General features: G+C 35.4%; 1 protein-coding gene across 3 annotated transcripts in view; it reads left to right on the top strand.

Moving 5' to 3' along the window:
* LRRK2 (leucine rich repeat kinase 2) overlaps nt 1-18,895 on the top strand; it is a 151,873-nt gene that overhangs the window by 34,217 nt on the left and 98,761 nt on the right. For all 3 annotated transcript variants that reach the window (XR_004059522.1, XM_010366111.2, XM_030938579.1), the window contains exons 14-18: nt 3,871-3,983; nt 13,178-13,322; nt 13,453-13,592; nt 16,509-16,637; nt 16,712-16,882. Coding sequence is in view for 2 of the 3 variants with exons in the window: in XM_010366111.2 (XP_010364413.2) it covers nt 3,871-3,983; nt 13,178-13,322; nt 13,453-13,592; nt 16,509-16,637; nt 16,712-16,882 (698 nt within the window). In the remaining variant the exon portion in view is untranslated. The remainder of the gene's footprint in view (nt 1-3,870; nt 3,984-13,177; nt 13,323-13,452; nt 13,593-16,508; nt 16,638-16,711; nt 16,883-18,895) is intronic.

Genomic DNA, 18,895 nt, shown 5'->3' with positions numbered 1-18,895 from the left:
AAAAAAAGCACAACTGTACTATTATAGGAGCTTAGAGGTAGATGGACGTGTAAATAATTAATTAACAGGCAGTGTGAGAGGGGCCATGATAGATGCATGTATAAAAGGCTTTGAGAATATTGATTGAGGCACAAATAATTTCTTCAGAGGAGTAGGACAGAGGTTATAATATTTGAGGTGGAAGGGTAAATAGAGCTGGCCTGGCAGAAAGACCAAGGAGGACATTTCAAGCAGAAGAACATGCACATGGTCAGGGGTGAGTGAGGCATAGAGGATGAGGAGAGTAGTACATGGGGATGAGTGTGGAAGGACAGGCTGAGGCCCAAAGAAAAGGGGCTTGAATGCAGTGTTGAAAAATCTGTGCCTTTTAACAATGGAGGTCAATCCAAGTTTATGAAAAGTGTTTACAGATTGTAGTGTCACACCGAATTTTGCAACTAAAGACAATAGCATTGTGGTGTAAAGGATGACAGACAGGGAGAGAGACTAGATAAAAGGAGATTGGGTTGGAGGTCTGTGGTAGTCAAGTGAGACCTGGTGAAGGAACCCTGCAGTGGAAACACAGATGAGAGGGCAGATTGGACAGATGGTTGGGAGATCTGCTTGATGTGACATCGTGATCCCTAAGTATGAGGGATGATGCTTTGTTCTGTGAAGTTCCCAATCTTTTGCAGTCGTTTTTGCTTTGTTCTTTTAAAATGAAATCTTCCTAAATCTATCATTTTCTCTAGTTATATAGACATTTTATGTTTCTCTGTATAAGAGTATTATTCGATATAAAAGTTTTTTAAGGACAGAGCTTTCTTCAGTCATGTTTTTCCAGTCCTCTGGTGGCTATTCAATCGGTGTTTTAAAAATTGAATCATTTCATAGTTTCAGCTTAATTTTGAGACATAATTTAACAGATGTAATTTTGCTTGCAAATATTATTGCAGGTTTTATTGAATTTTATTTTTAGATTGTAATTAAAAACAATAAAAATGCCTTTTGATTATCCTTAAAGTTGACAGCCTTATTCTTTTGAGAGAGGTTTTGAGTTTTAAAGATAACCAGAGGACACTCACAAACCGTATCTGTTAATGAAATAATATTCTTTTAGTCCAAAAGTAAGTTTGGAATACAGTATTTCTTTTCTTTTATTGTTCTTAAACTGACCCTGAAGCAAAATTGTTAGTCAACAATCAATCAGTTGTATTATGGGTGGCCTTGAAAATAATCACTTGAGGACTGTACTTTATGTAAAAGAATACATTTTATGAACATATTAGTATGTAAGTACATTCTTCTGGTAGGTAAAGGCTTAATCATTTACTCTATGCTAACATATTATACTACCACATTACACCATACTGTATTGTACCCTACCATTATGTACCATGCCGTGCAGTACCATATCATTCTAGGTATCAACAAGTAATTATGGTAGCAATACTCCGGTAGTTTCTAGGTTGAATATGATTCTGTTTTGAACATGCTAAGTTGAGGTTCTTATAAGATACCTAGGTGTACATGTATTCATTTATTAACTAGATTATATTCAGGTTTTTTAGTGGCAAAGATGTACATTATGGCAAATGTGTATAATTTAGTGTCCAATTAAGGATAACGTATTGCGTCTAGTATATGTATCTTAAGTTTCTTCCAATTTATTACTGTACATTTTCTCTTTTACTTTATAACAACTTGTTGAAGACATTGAACTGGTTGCTTTAAGAAAATAATAGGCCGGGCGCGGTGGCTCAAGCCTGTAATCCCAGCACTTTGGGAGGCCGAGACGGGCGGATCACGAGGTCAGGAGATCGAGACCATCCTGGCTAACACGGTGAAACCCCGTCTCTACTAAAAATACAAAAAAACTAGCTGGGCGAGGTGGCGGGCGCCTGTAGTCCCAGCTACTCGGGAGGCTGAGGCAGGAGAATGGCGTAAACCCGGGAGGCGGAGCTTGCAGTGAGCTGAGATCTGGCCACTGCACTCCAGTCTGGGCGACAGAGCGAGACTCCGCCTCAAAAAAAAAAAAAAAAGAAAATAACAATAAAGACCCAGTTACTTCAATAAAATATCATTTGACTTGTTGTTTCTTGAGTTACTGCTAGTTTTAGAGGAAATAATGTGAAATTCTTTAAGAAGGGATATAGGCGAATAGGGAAGTATACAGAAGAGTGATTAGGGAGATAAAAGCACATCAAAAAGAGCAATAAAGGGAACGGAGATTGTTTTATTTGAAGAAGAGATGACTCAAGGGGATATGAAACTCTGTTAAAATCTACTCACTTACAACCAGTAACAGTAATAATACTAAACGAACATGGAGAACTTAAAAAGTATTAGTCATTGTTTGAAGTGTTTTAAGTATATTAACTCTTTCAATTCTCACAACACTCCATGAGGCAGATATTATTATTATTATTATTATTGTTATTTTGGTATTGTATGGACGACAAAACTGAGGCATAGAATTGTAGAGATTTTTAAGGTCAGGCCTGATATAACAGCACCAGATTTTCAGCGTATGCAGGCTGGCTCCACAGTAGGCATTTTAAAATAAATGTTTGTGCAACAAATTTGTCCTGAACAACTGTTGTATTTAAAGCACTATGTCTAGAATCCTTAAGGTCTGGGGAGATGATGAGGTTATGGACACTGCTCTCAAAAAAATGTACAATCTGCACAACTTAAAGGACTGTTATGTAGAAAGGAGATTATATCCATTTGAATAGTAGGATCTCAAGTGATAGAACAAAGACTGGAGAAGAAATGTACAGGAATGTTCATTTGGTCTTAATATAAGGAAGATGTTTAGTAAGACCCATTACATGTAGCATGATGTTTTTACTACTCAAACAGGCCAGTTTTAGTGGTCACATTTTCTTAAGGCATAATAGGCAGCCTCAGAAGTTAGTGTGGTCTTGGTCATTGGAAATGATACACAGAGAGTTTAAGGGACTTGCCCCAGACCACACGACTGCAGTGAATGTCAGAACCTCTTTGAATATATTTTAAAATAAGGACTGAAAGTTAGAGGAAGGTGGTTATCAAGGCTGCCTTCTTTACCATAGTATTCCCAGCACTTAACAAAATCCTTGGCATGTAATTGGAATTCAAATTCTTCTTAAATAAATGAAAAGCCTGCTGTAGCCAGCTTATAGTTTGTATTAATGTAGATTATTAAAGTGGAAGATTATAAATGATTGTTTGTTAACAGTTATGTCTATAATCTTAGGTTTGGAAAACATTATTCATTCATAATATTTTACTTATATGTTATATTACCACATTTTTGACTTGTAGTGTTTTTAGCACAGTTCAGCCATAGTGTAGCTTAATAAGGAATATGATTTTTTAAAAATAACAATGCTATTCTATAGCCTTTACAGGACTTCTAAAAAACGACATGTTCTCTACCACTTTAATACTGAAACTCAAATCTTATTTTTTTGCCACGATTATTCTAGCTACTCTTTTTTGCCTACTTTTCATTTCTGACCTTTTTATGTTGTAGTCCAAATAACTTTGAACTTTTCTCAAGTTGTCCATTGTTGCATACAAATCTTCCAGCATCTTAAAGCACAGCCTACTCACACAAAAAAGTGATGGCTTGCCACAGAAAATTGCTTCACCATCACAATTTTTTGCTACTTCAAATTCAGTAAGCATTCTTACACATTATATTTATTTTATATTCAGTGATGAACTATCTTTATAGATTCCTTAAAATTTCTGGTTATTTCTTTGATAAGGAAACATGTACTAGAAAAAAGTACAACACATATATTGTACGAATAATTATGACAATTTCTAGAAAGTAACAGTCTGTTCAACTCAAATGTTTATAAGAAAAGTCTTTATTTATTTATTTATCTGTGCATTTAGGCATGCCAGAAGAATCCAGGGAGGATACAGAATCTCATCGTAAGCTAAATATGGTTAAAAAACAGTGTTTCAAGAATGATATTCACAAACTGGTCCTAGCAGCTTTGAACAGGGTATGTTGCATATAAGTTTTCTTTCTTTCCACTGTTAACTAAAGTATTAAATTTGGAGAACTAGGGGGCTTTTTCAGTCGAAGTTTTCTATTCTCCGTTTACTATGATTGCAGGAAGTCATGTGGTTAGAGACATAAGATGTGGGAAGTGAAAAGATACGTACTAAGCTAAGTCCAGCTAAGTGTATTATCAGTTGCAAATGTAGGCAAGATTCTTTTGATTGCCAGTAATATAAATCCACTCTAGTTTGCTCAACCAAAAAGAGAACCAAAGAGCCAGATATGCAGCTAGACCTCATGAGTCATGCTGAGTACTATGGCTGCTGTTTTCTCTGTCTGTCCTCTCCGGCTACTTATCTTTCTTTTCTGGTCTCATGGTATATGGTTTAGCCCATGAAGACATACCAGGGTTAAAAGTAAAGTCTTCGGCTGGGCACGGTGGCTCAGGTCTGTAATGCTAGCACTATGGCGAGGCCGAGGTGGGTGGATCATGAGGTCAGGAGTTCAAGACCAACCTGGCCAACATGGTGAAACCCTGTCCCTACTAAAAATACAAAAATTAACTGGGCATGGTGACGCGTGCCTGTAATCCCAGCTACTCGGGAGGCTGAAGCAGGAGAATCGCTTGAACCCAGGAGGCAGAGGTTGCTGTGAGCTGAGATGGCGCCACTGCACTCCAGCTTGGGCGACAGAGTGAGACTTCGTCTCAAAACCAAAACAAAAACAGAAACAAACAAACAAAAACAGTAAAGTCTTCTTTGATTCCTTGTGCTCCTTTTCATTGCTCTCCTAAGAGATAACCTCTGAAATGATTTGGTATACATTGTTTCCATTTTTTAGCATTTATATATCTATGTTCCTACATTATAATTAAAGTATCAATAAATCATACTGAATATGAAAAAGAGAAAAAGGGAATTACATTTAAATTGTGTAATGCAAAAAGTATTGGTGGAATTAAGTTTTGGAAATTTTGCATAAGATGCATTGGTTCTTTATTAAAGATGTTAAGAATAAAGACATGATTAGTGTGAACGTTTTTATAAAAGGAGGAGCCTATTTAAAGTAATTAATGGAAATGATTCCATGTGATTTGATACACTTTGATAAATGTCATAAATTAATTAAAGTAGCTTCCAAAGAGATCTCCCTTAAAAATTCATTTTAAATTGAACTTTATAATGTTACTCACTGCCTATAATATATTTGAGTCATTTATACTCAAACTTTAATACAATCCTTGCGTATGGCAAGAATTTATGTTGTAATGGGTTAAATTTAACTTGAGAAATATTTGTTGAAAATAAGTATATGGAGGGAAGCTGTTAGGCATTTAGAAGATAAATAAAAATGCTTTGTACCCTTCTCTCCTGAATCTCGTAATCCGGTTATTGATGTCTGTTGTGAAACCTCGGTGCTTTTCTGTAAACAAGAGACACACGGCAGAGGAGATGCAGCATCGAGTAATTTATTGCAAAAGAAAGAATATTTTGCAGGTTAAGTGAGGAATAGACACTTTTACCCTGACAGAATTCAGGGTGGGCTTTCTAGTAAGGAGGAGACTGCATAGACTGACACTAGGAAGACTCCATTTGTGGGAGTCATACATGACTTTTCATAAGCAGATGGGAAGAGGTGTTACTAGTAAGCATAGTCTAGGTTGTCCTCTGGGTGCACATGTGCAGTAGCTGTACATGCTTGTTCATATATCCCATGTCTCATAACTCTCTGAAATCTCCATCCAGCGGTGTGTGTTTTACTATTATAATGAGCAAAGGGTCAGTCTGAGGACAGGGAAAATCAAAATGTGCATGCTCCCTACAGGGGCAATTCCCTACTGGAGATAGCTTTGCTTGAATGAGCTGGACTACAATGCGAATGCTGAAACTTATTATGTTGACAGTAAGATTGCCACAGTTGCCGCGTCCTGAAGACATGGTTACTTCCTTTTAATACCTATCTTGCCTCATTGTGAGAGGAGTAACAACTGTGCATAAAATCAGTTGTTCTACACGAGCACTTAGGAGGGATACCAGCATTGTGAACATAGGCTAAGTACATAGAGGAGGGAACAGTTAATTTTATTCATGGTGAGTGTTGGTGAAAAGTGGAAGAGGTACCAAAAAAGCCATATATATCACTGGTTCCAGTTAGCCCACATTCTCTAAAGTTATTAGAGAAGCCTAAGTGAGATGTAACCTCAGCAGTCGGGAGCCAAGAGAGCAGGTAAGTGCTGTGATGTGGAGAAAATCACTTTGTTCCATCAGAGAAGAAATGGTTGAACACTGCTTTTCCCCCCATGCCAGTACTTCAGTAATGACACACAGCCTTTCACTCAGCACTGATTATCGTTAGAGGTGGGGAGTTAAGGTCATGGAGAAACACAAGTAACAATATTTTATTTCAAAAACCTCTCCAGTGTAATTCCCCTAATCCTTCACCATGGTTGAGAAAAATGGCTGTAAGAGATGAGAGTGATTACTGTAGCTTCAAAATTCTGTGATTGCATGTCTTACTCTGAATAGTAATTACAAAGCATCAGAGGTTTTAGGTCCAAATATTGCAGATACGATAAAATGAATTACATTTTAATACATCTAAACTTGGAGAGCAGAGTTCCAAATAAGGTAGAACTTGAGATTCAACTCTGATTATAAAGCAGAGACTAAGAAGAGTATTTATGAAAGCGAATCCATGTTTGGATACATAAAAATGCAATAAAATTCAAGCTGAAGTTAAAATCTCTGTCTAGAACAGCGATGTTCCATTTATGCCTGATCCTTTTAGCTTTTCCACAGATGAAGACTTTGTCACCTGTTCCAGAGAAATATATTTGTCCATTATTGTTTCCAGAGAAAAAAGCAGAAAATAGACTCTACACATTTTGGCTGCATCTGTGTTTTATATGTGGTGACACTCCTGTTCTCTTCAGTGAGGAAATCCAGTAAAGTAAAACAAATCTTCAGATGAAATGGGCACAAATCAGAGAACTTGCGAGCTTCACAAAAACCTTGAAGCAAAATATACTCAGCTTAAATATTGAATATATTTATTTCAGTAGTCAAAAAAGCTCATCTGCAAAAGCAACACCAATAACAATAACAACAAATTGCATATAAGTAAAATTTATAAAAGGTTTACAGGATGAATATACAGAAAACTACGAAGCTTAGGGGTAGAAGGAGTAGCTGAATATATGAAAAGATACATCTTCTATTTCGATAAAAGGACTAAATTTTTAAAAATGAAAATTGATCTATGTTTATGAACCCTTAGTAAAAATAACAATAGTATTTTCTGGAACTAAGTAAGCTAGTGTAAAATTTGCATGAAAAAATTAATACATATGAGTAATCAGGAGAATTTTAAACAAGAGTGTTAATTCATATGGCCTAACTACCAAAGATAATCAAATGTATTATATAATTTTAGTGATTATAATGGTGTGATACTGGCACTAGAGGAGACAGATCAGTGCCACATAAGGGTGGCTCAGGAAATAGACTTAAATAAAAATTTGTAATGTTATGATATTCCTCGACTGCTGGGAAGAAAATAGATTACTCAGTTACTTGTGTTGGAAGAACTAACTCTTCAGCCATTTGGAAAAAGCAAAAGAAGCTGAATATCTTACTCCTTTTGCCAAAACAAATTACAGATGGATGAGATTATAATCTATAATGAAATTGGTATATGTACACATTAAAAGTTTCAACTATAATTGTTATTAATGTAAATGATAACGAAACAGCTTGTTGGAGAGAAATTTGGTAATATCTATCAAAATTAAAATGCCATATTTTCTGATCAGCAATTTCATTCTAAGAATTTTTAATGTAGATATACTTGCTCATGTACAGAAAGATTATTAGACATGAATGTTCACTGTGGCATGATTTGTAATTGAAAATGTGGCAACAAACTAAAAGCTTACATGGTAATCATTCATGCTGTTTGCCAAATAGTTTTAGTTTTCCACCTTCTGGTGATTCTGGCGTAGGATTTAGTAGTTAGGTTGAAGCATGTGACTAAGTTTGGTCAGGGAGTTGTAAATGGAGGGAGCACTGCAGTGTTTGAGATAGTAGTTGCTCTGTCAGTGGAGGTCCCTGAGGGACTACAACAAGCAGAATCCCCTCCTGACCTGCAACACATATGTAGCATGAGCAATAATGGAGCTTATTATTTTTGCACCCCATAAAATTTTGAGAATTGTTACTGCAGCTTAATTTAATCGTTCCTGGCAATGCAGTACCCATCAATAGAGACTAATCAGATAAATTATACCATTTCCAAATTATATCATCCTACGTAAATGTTAAAAAACAATGAGGTGAGATTCCTAATGTACTGCTTTGGAAAAATCTTCAATTTTCTATGTGTATGAATGTATTCCCCAGGTATTCGTTTTTTTTCTTCCTGTGTGTTGACACCTATGCACCCTTTTGGCTGAAATTAATTTATTTCCACTGCTTTATGTCCTCTCCCTCACTTTTATCACCCAATTGTAGCAAATTATATGTTCGCTTTTATAGCTTTAGCTATGTAAAATTTTCTAATAGCTAAGTTTGTGGTTTCTGGAATTAAGATATCTGAATTTAAGTCTGACACTACTACCTACAGACTATGCACCCTGGACAAGTACTTAATGTCTTGGTTTTATTATGTATAACATGGAGATAATAACTGATTTTTCAGTTAGAGTCGTTGAAGATTTTATAAGATAATTCATGCAAAAGTGTCAGTATAATGATTGACACATAGTACGCACTCAATAAATGTTAATGTTATTACTGTTAGATTTAAAAGTATCTTTTGACCCCTGGCTATATAAGATGAGAGTATTTGCACTTCTGATATCTCCTGTTTTCCCACCTACTTTCTTTCAATAAACTAACTCCACATTGGCAGAGTAGATAATATTTATATGCAGCTTTCTAATTATGCTTTCTAAGTTTGTGTTTATCTTATTCCTACAGTTATTTGGAATCAGTCTTCATCTCAAGTCCTTTTGTTATTGTTTTTCCATTCATCTTTTAGTTGTCTGAATTTCTTTAGAAAAGTTTAATTCCTTGAATATCTAATGTTTATATTTCATTGTTGCTGTTTTTGCCTTTATAAATTTTGCACTCTTAAAAAAAGTTATGTTGGTTATAAAATATTGTGTTTTTTTTTCCCCTGAAGTGTTTGTAGGCATTTCACTGTGATCTAGTACTGAATGTTTTAGTGGAGAAGTCTGAGACCAGCTTCATTTGTTTCTTACTGTTAAATGCTTGGATTCTTTGCCTGGCGCTGAAAGAATTTTTTCTCTTGAAATCCATCCACTTTAGTAGGATATATCTCAATGTTAGTCCTGGGATATGGTATTCTCATTCTAGCTATACATTCAACTTTTTTTCCTGGAAAGTTTTATTGAGTTGCATCTTTATACACATGTATATTTCATATACATATACATATACATGGTAAAGATATTAAGGATACAGTTAGATGCTTTATAAATATCAATTCGATATAATTTTGGCATGAAGATAAACCTGTGGTGCATTTTGAGTTTGGAAGTAGAACTGGATATACTTACTTATTATTATTTTTAATACAAAAATGGAGACAGGGTCTCACTATGTTGCCCAGGCTGGTCTCAAACTCCTTGACTCAAGCAATTTGCCTCGACCTCCCGAAGTGCTGAGATTACAAGTGTGATGAGCCACCATGACCAGCCTAAATATCTGTATTTTTTTCTTTCATTATTTTAGCTCTCTTCTTTGAGGCTATCAGTCATATGATGTTGGATCTCTTTTGCCTTAGTCTTTTAATTTTTCAAAGACTAATCCAGAGACACTATCACCATGCCACTTACTTATAGACAAGGGAGATGATTCCAAACATTTAGCTTATTTATCAAAATCAGAGATGGGATTTATAAGAAAAAAAGGAGAAAGGGAGAAAACAAAACACAAATTATCTGGGAACGTGAGTCTGTTTTCCTTTCTTTGGCTAATCTACTTACCTAGTAGCTAGGAAAGAGGCCAGCGTGAGTATTTTTCCGTTGAGCTGGCAAGCTCACTCATTAGAGAAACCATTTCAATATTTATGGATTCTCTGAAAAAAACTTGGAGAGTAATAAAGCATAGGTGGTAGGATGCTGCCATCCTTCTGTTGGCATCTCCAGAGTTTCACTTGAAAAACACCTTCTAAGTAGACACTAGTAAATTGATTTTAATCCCTATTTGAGCACCAGTGCAATACGTTACTATTGCAAGATGGAGCATTAGATAACTGAAGGAAATTCTATTGTAGGTTTGTAAATATCATGATAGTCATACCTATGTAATACATATATGTATATATAAATATTAATTTTTAAACATTTACTTAGCTATTAAAAATCAAATGCTCATATTTAAAATTATGAGTTTATTAATGCACCATCACATGTTATCATGTGATACTCTGAATTCTCTTTTTGCATAGACAAATCAGAGATTATCTGTTACAAGTCATTAGTAATCATTGACCTGGACTGAAATGGTTAGAGCCTAGGGGAGTTCCAGGTAAAAGGACCAGTAAATGAGTAGAAACTCATTAGATGTAGAGCTATTAAGGACAAAGGTAGGTGCTTTATAAATATCAATTTGATATAATTTTAACATAAAAAGAAGCTTATGATACGCTTTGAGCTTGGGAGCAGAAGTGGATATGTAATTGTGTAATAAAATGGAAATGCACTCTCCTTGTTTGAAAATTATTAAGGATTTTACAAGGGTGACGACGGAGCATTGAAGCAAGTGCTCTCTGAGCATGAAGCCGTATATGATTGTACAAATACACACCTGTGAAGCTGGCCTTGCCTGTCAAACAGGAATATTGGTCCTATTAATCAAACAGAAAGTTCAGAATGACAATCTGACTTTGTTTTGTAGAAGATACTAAGTTTTGGCCTTGAATATTTGAATTTAAGATACTGGTGTCAAGCAAAAATAAATTTGGGCTTAGAACTTTAGAGAGTTTAAACTTGTGCTTTGACTTGTGTGCTCACATGTCTCTGTGTCACAATTTTTTTCATCCGTACATCAGGACAACAATAGTGTGTCTACATCACAAAGGTTTTGGGAGGATTAAGAAGGTGAATACATATGAAGTACTTAAAAGAATGTCTGACACAGAGCGAGTGCTACATAGGTTTTGGCATTGTCATTGTGGTCATTGCTATTGTTATTGTGACTTGAAGTCATCTTAGTGTATGAAATCCCACCCATGAATAGAAGATAGAAAGAACTTTGGGCAAGGTTTGGAGGTGAAAGAAGAGATTGTAAAGAAGATGGGTAAAGGAATGGTTTTAAAGATTGCGAATAATTAGGGGAGTACTGTGTCATGGAAATTAAGGGATGAAAAGCACCAATTAAGTTGTTATTGGACTTTTTTCTTTGGTTTATGTTCAGAATGGCTAGGAAAGAAGTCTGATTATAGGAAATTAAAGGGTAAGGCGAATGTGGAGGTAGTGGGAGTCGACTTTTCTATTAATAAGTTTAGAAATAAAGGAAAAGTGGTAACTTGAGGAAAGAGAGGACCGATTAAGGGAAAAATCTCTCATTAACTCTGAAGTTTTTCATCTCTGAGGACAGCGCTTAGCTTCAGGCCTGACCTGTGATGATTGCTCTCTCCAGGTCTGTTCCATGGACAGAGCCATCTCATCTCCTCCTCATCACAGCCTGCATTAGGAGAATTGTTTTAGAGATGAGGGAGCTGAGACACACAGCAAACCAGCCTTCCAATTTCACTTCGCACGACTCTGAATTTCTTTATATTTCTTGAATAGAAGTTTCACTTTTTACTTACCACTTCTTAGTAGTCATTGTCTGAGTAATTGTTACTTCATTCATTTAATGGTTCTCAGATTTATTTAATGGTTCTCAGATTCGCAGAATTTAAACCCAAATTTAATTGGCCTCCAAGCTGATGTGCTTATGGAAACAGTGACAGGAAACAAAAACGTCACAGGAGACAATGTCTTATTAAGATTATACATGAAATGATGTCCAAGCTGAGCAATTAAAGTGTGAAGTAGATGGACACAGGGTGAGAAACTGATACTTCTCAGCCTCTGTAAAGAAGATGATGAATAAAGATAATTGAGAGGCATTAGGGGACTAGACTGAGAAAGGGATAGAAATCTGTTCACTGAGAGTACAGAAATGAGGAAGCTTGGAAGGCAGAAGATTTCGGTCAAAGACATCCGGCTTGAAGCTATTTCAGCTCTTTGGATTATCTGTGGTGGAGGCCATCACGTCTTTGGAGTGGAGGTACCATGAAACAAGTGTCTGCAAAACATCATCTAAATGAAAGCAAAATTCCTGGGAAGGATGGCATTATAATTTTTGAAAGAAAAGCTATGAGTTGAGCATTCACACCAAGGTAGATGTTTGGAGCGTATTGCTTGTGTGTGAAAAGGCAGAGATGACCAGAATAAGAGTTAGATGTATGTTGCATTTTCTTCTTGGTTGATGAGTAGGATGGTCTGGACAAAGAAGTGACCTGTATTAAAATGCCTTTATAATGTCAAAGCATCTGGAGGAAATTCAGATTAAAGAGGTTGGATGATGTCGTAATGAAGATCCTGGGCTTTTAAGGTGGAAACATTTATATTCAAGTCCCAGGCCCAGTGCGTATTAGTTCTGTGACTTGAGCTCTTGTTTCTGCATCTGTAAAGTTTGGCAAACCTATTACATGAAGCTGTCGAGGAGACAAATGAAATAAGGCATGCAAAGAACTTGCAGTAAAGAGTAATTATCAATATTTTCTTTGTTGAGAGGCAGCATTGCATTTTACTGGTCATTACATTTTACTAACTATTAAGTTAGTGTGGACTTTGAGAATAGTTCTCAACCATTCTAATCCTCAGTGAATTCTTCTTCTAATGGGAATGATATCAGTATGGATTTCATGAGATTATGAAAAGAAAATGCCTACAAAGTATTTATTACAATGCCTGGCACAGAGCAAGCTCTCATTAATTGTAAAAATGCTAACTCTTATTCTTCATAATGCATAAACGTAATTAATATTATAGAAAACAAAATCAAGGATACTAATTTGTGTTTGGATTAATTGATTTATATTTCATCAGTCTATAACTGGTCTTAACTAAGGTAAGTATTAAGATCTCATTTTTAAGAGCAAGTATTCTTTTGATTTTAGTTCATTGGAAATCCTGGGATTCAGAAATGTGGATTAAAAGTAATTTCTTCTATTGCACATTTTACTGATGCATTAGAGGTGTTATCCCTGGAAGGTGCTATGGATTCAGTGCTTCACACACTGCAGATGTATCCAGATGACCAAGGTCAGTACAATTTGAATTCTGGATTTAGAATAGATTTTTGTAGGCCATTAGCTGGCGACTGGATGTCTGTAAATATTTTTCTTCAGTTTTGAGATTTAAAACAATTCTTTTTTTTTTTTTTTTCTCCTAGAAATTCAGTGTCTGGGTTTAAGTCTTATAGGATGCTTGATTACAAAGAAGAATTTATGCATAGGAACTGGACATCTGCTGGCAAAAATTCTGGCTTCCAGCTTATACCGATTTAAGGATGTTGCTGAAGTACAGACTGAAGTATGTGCATTATCTTGGAAAGAATTTGGGAACTTGTGCAAATTTCACTTTTGGAGCAGTTTGTGTAATTCCCACTTTGCGTGAATGGGGTATTCTAGTTAATGGAAAACCATTTATCATTTTGTAGTTATTTTAATTATACAAGCAAAGAAAATTGGATTGAATCTCTAAAGATCCAGTGTTTCATTATTAAATCTCTAAAGTCAGCATGTTTATTCACCATTTATCTTGCCCATAAAAGTTCAGAGACTGTGCTAAGAAATCCCAGCTAGCTGAATTTATTCACTTAGATTTTAGATAAATAGAATTTATAAATATTCCAAAGTTTGTCACTCTCTGGGTTTTATTGTAGGTTGCTTACCTCTAGTAATTTGACTTGTTGATTTTTTTCCTTGCAGTGAAAAAATGTTTTTAACATTTTTCATTAAGCAAAATTTAAAACATGATATATAATAACTATCTTTGTAAGGAATTCAAGATATTGGCCTAGAGTGAGTTCAGGGGAGATTAAGAAATAATTTTCTTTTAAATTGTAGCAAAACAAATAGTTTTTCTTCAAGAGTTTCTGTCTTGGTTGTGGAGTTTGCAACTTTCATAAACTACACTAAGGAATTTTTTTTTTTGGAGACAGGGTCTCACTCTGTCACCCAGGCTGGAGTGCAGTGGAAGATTTCAGCTCACTACAACCTCTGCCTCCTGAGCTCAAGTGATTCTTGTGCCTCAGCCTCCTGAGTAGCTTGGACTACAGGCATGCACTCCCATTCCTGGCTAACTTTTGTATTTTTTGTAGAGATGGGGTTTCACCATATTTCCCAGGCTGGTCTCAAACTCCCCGGTCTCAAGCAGTCTGTCCTGCTCAGCCTCCCAAAGTGCTGGGATTACAGGCGTGAGCCAAGGTGCCCAGCCGACTCAGGAAATAATTTTTTGTAACTGGCAGCATTGACCAGAAATAAAAATACCTGGTCCCTAATCTTTGCACAGACACCATCAGTAAGTGAGAGAATGTATGTAAAGTGTTTTAAAAAATTATGAAGTTAAGAACATACAAAATTCTTACATTAATAACAACAATGTGTTTTATAACTGCTTTTCATAATGTGCTTCAGGATAGGCTGATTAGACCAAGATAGGATTGATTAAACGTAATATTAGGGAAAGGAAAGGATTTTATGCAGGTATGGAACTCTCAGTCACTCTGGATTAATTCATCTAGGCATAAATTTTAGAATCTCTACAGTAGAGGTTATGAACTAAATCTGTACTGCCAACATATTTTATTTGTCCAGTTCAGTGTTTTGTTTTATTTTTTGAGACAGGGTCTCACTCTGTTGCCCAGGCTGTAGTGCAGTGGTACAATCTCAGTGCATAGCACCATCTGCCTCCTGGGTTCAAGCGATTCTCCTGCCTCAGCCTCTCTAGTAGCTAGGACTACAAGTGTGCACCACCATGCTCGGCTGATGCTTGCATTTTTAGCTGAGAGGGGTTTTGCCATGTTGACCAGGCTAGTCTCAAACTCCTGACCTGAAGTGGTTCGCCCACCTCGGCCTCCCAAAGTGTTGGGATTACAGGCATGAGCCACTGCACCCAGCCTTCAGTTCAGTGTTTAAAAGTTTTTAATTCGATTGATGTGCTTTCTGCACATTTGCATGACCTGCTCTGCTGCAGCATTCACTCGTTTTCAGGGACCTCTGGCTCTGGAGGCATGTAGACCACCTGTCCCTCAGACATACATAAATTAAGGCTACTTTGCTTATCAAATATTAGTATTTGTAGAAACTCAGCATCATAAGAGTTTGAAGTAATAATTTTAATATTTAGATGATTTAACTTAATTTAAATTTTTTTTGAGATGGAGTCTCTGTAGCCCAGGCTAGAGTGCAGTGGCACAATCTCGGTTCACTGCAACCTCTGCCTCCTGGGCCCACCCTCCTGGGTGGGCTCAAGTGATCCATCTCATTCTCCTGAGTAGCTACAGGTGCACGCACAGCTAATTTTTAAATATTTTTCATAGAGACAAGATTTTGCCATGTTGTGCAGGCTGGTCTCAAATTCCTGGGTTCCAGAAATCCCAGAGCGCTGGGATTACAGGTGTGAGCCATGGTGCCTGGCCAATTTTATTAATATATAATTTTAGAGGTAATAAAATGTTAAAAAGTTAAGATGATCTTTGGGTTTACCCAAGCTAAATAATACTAAAGTCAAATCCCAATCTTTCATTAAAAACATCACATGGGTGAAGAGGACAGACTCTGGGGATGTGCTTAAGGTGGTTCTAAAAAAGTAATGGTGTTCTTTATAAATAACTTATTGTTATAATGTAATCCTCAGAGTGCCCTCAGTGCTTCTGTATTACACTCAACATAAATGAAACCTAAGAGTCCACACTAGCCTTTTTGAGGTAAACTTTTCAGAAGACAGCACAGAAAGTTGGGGGATATGCTAGGCTCTCTAGAGAACCTACTGTTCATATTATAATAAAAATAAAAATAAAAATATATATAATCATATTATAATAAAAAATAGATTATTAAAAATATAATAATCTATTTTCCTATTTGGATGTGTAGCTCTGCTGATCCAACTGTTTTAATCCTGTTTAATATCTGGGTTTCATCCTACAACTATGGCTTTAGACAAGCATCTTTGAAAACCAAATTTGAAGGGATTAGTTCTTTTTTCTGCTTTGCTACTGGATGGTTAACTAGCATTTTATTTTTTGTGCCTGCTATATTTCTTAGTCATGAGAGAGAGAGGGAGTATTTATTTACAGGATAAATACTTTCAAGCACCAACCCAGTATATCTATAGTTAAATGAACATCCTAGGTACTGTTTCATATACAAACTCTCTGCTTTATACTGTTTATTCTTTTTGCCTGTAATTGCTTATTTTATTATTTTTTTCTTATACTTTTAGGGATTTCAGACAATCTTAGCAATCCTCAAATTGTCAGCATCTTTTTCTAAGCTGCTGGTGCATCATTCGTTTGACTTAGTAATATTCCATCAAATGTCTTCCAATATCGTGGAACAAAAGGATCAACAGGTACAATGTTTTCCACTTGCATCCTAAATGTTATGTATTTATCTGACTCTAATTCTCATTTCCACTCTTTTTAGTTTCTAAACCTCTGTTGCAAGTGTTTTGCAAAAGTAGCTATGGATGATGACTTAAAAAATGTGATGCTAGAGAGAGCGTGTGATCAGAATAACAGCATCATGGTTGAATGCTTGCTTCTATTGGGAGCAGATGCCAATCAAGCAAAGGACGGAACTTCTTTAATTTGTCAGGTAAATATTAAAGGCCTCACTTGTGTCTTTGCTCATTATTCTTATCAAGTGTAGCTGTGTATCTCTTACTTACATCATATTATTCTTCACTATGGAAATTTACCAGTTTATTGTAATTGCTTGTGTCTTGTAGTAGGGATTTAGATTTATAGAATTCCAGAAGTAATAGGGTCCTTTAGGTGTTATCCAGTCTAATCTTTCATTTCATCTGTTGGCTTATCTTGTTAAGTTGATAAATAACTTTTCAAATGTGTCCCTTAGTAGGCATCTCTACAACTTGTTCTCCAGATACACTCCACATAACACATAGTTCTAATGTTTTGATAATTTTTTAACCATTTTTTTCCATGGTTTTAGTTTCTTCGCCTACAGAGTTCTCTGAGGGCTACCACACATGGCTCTGCGGGCTGTGAATGTCACACTTTTGTGGGTGCCATTTACACTGACATGAGTTGCTATTGGCCAAAGTTGTATAGTACTGTGGTCTTTCTTTCCTTCTCTCTTCCCTCCTGAACCATGCAAACACATATCTGTCTGATTGTTCTGCTCTTCCTTCAAAATATAATTCAAATTGCCTTTCTTTAATAAAGCCCTCCCCACACCTCCAAACAAAATTAAGATTTACTTCTTCTGTCAGTTCATGAAAATATATACATATCTCTTGTATACTTGGTGAGTTGTGTGAAAATAACCATGTACAGTGTTCGTCTTTGTATAATTCAGAATATCTAGCTCATTGCTTTACATACAGTGTGTATTCAATAAATACTAAGTTCATTGCTTATATTTCAGATTTGTATTATTTGTATAAGTGTTAGAGTTTATACTAGCATTCAGGTAGCACTATGTCTATTTTTTAGAAATTTAATATTTTTAACAAATATTAAATTTCAGTATTTAATAATCAGTATTATTATCAGTAAATAATCAGTAAAGTACTACGTTTGCCAATAAGTTACTTTTTAAGCCTTATTGTATTTAATATCCCACTTGCCTATGAATTGAAGTCAATTTGTTGACTGTTAAGTCAATACTAATTAGTAATCAATATAAAAAGAAACAGAACGTGTCACCCATTTTCATGCACCATTATGTTTATGCATTAAAATCACATAAATAATCTAATTATTTAAATTTAGTCAAATTTCTTTTAAGCAAGCAAAAATTAAAATAGTAGTTCTACTATATTAAAGATAATTAAATTTTTCCATCAATAATATAATACATTTTTATGGTGCATCTTTTGCATGCAGATTATTGCATCAATGTTAATTGAAAATACTGAAGAACTAAAAAGAAACTTCCCCTTCTAAGTCCACATTAAGGAAACAACATACCTAAAAGCACCTGATACAACTTTACTGCATTCCCCACAGTAAATCGTCTCTGCTTTTCTTTCCATTTATCCAAATCTTCTTATACAACAGGATTTTTACTTTATTTCTCTTTCCATATTCTTTTGGCCTTCATATGCTTATTTTTATCTTTTCTTTTCAAAACAAAATCTTAAATCCAAGGATTATGTATTAGACTTAAAGAATTTATCCCAGTTGTCAGAGGTTATTTATACCTAGCAAATAATAACTGCTGATTAAATCTTGTGGATGAATTTATTGTATGTACCTTATTTGTGCCAGAGCAAAATAAGGTAATGAAGACTATTCATTTACCAAGAGGTTGCATGTTGAAGGAGTATCTAGTGCACGGGTGGAGTTGTGTTAGGCTTTCTGCAGAAAATTTAATAATGGAATGTACATGACTGGTGGAGAAGAATATGAAAGGTTAATACTGGATATGCAAATGCGTAGATAAAAACCTCAAGGTAAAACTCATCAAGTCACAGTGGAAAAAGTATAGTGAAGTCTGAATAAAAATAATAAGAGGCTGGGCATGGTGGCTCACATCTGTAATCCCAACACTTTGGGATGTTGAGGTGGGAGGATCACTTGAGCCAGGAGTTAGAGACCAACTTGGAAAACATAGTGAGACTCCATTTCTGCAAAACAAAACAAC

This window comes from Rhinopithecus roxellana, chromosome 10 (assembly GCF_007565055.1).
Source record: "Rhinopithecus roxellana isolate Shanxi Qingling chromosome 10, ASM756505v1, whole genome shotgun sequence".
NCBI lineage: Eukaryota > Metazoa > Chordata > Mammalia > Primates > Cercopithecidae > Rhinopithecus > Rhinopithecus roxellana.
Note: the sequence above shows the minus strand (reverse complement) of the source record. Positions and strands in the feature narration are given on the sequence as shown.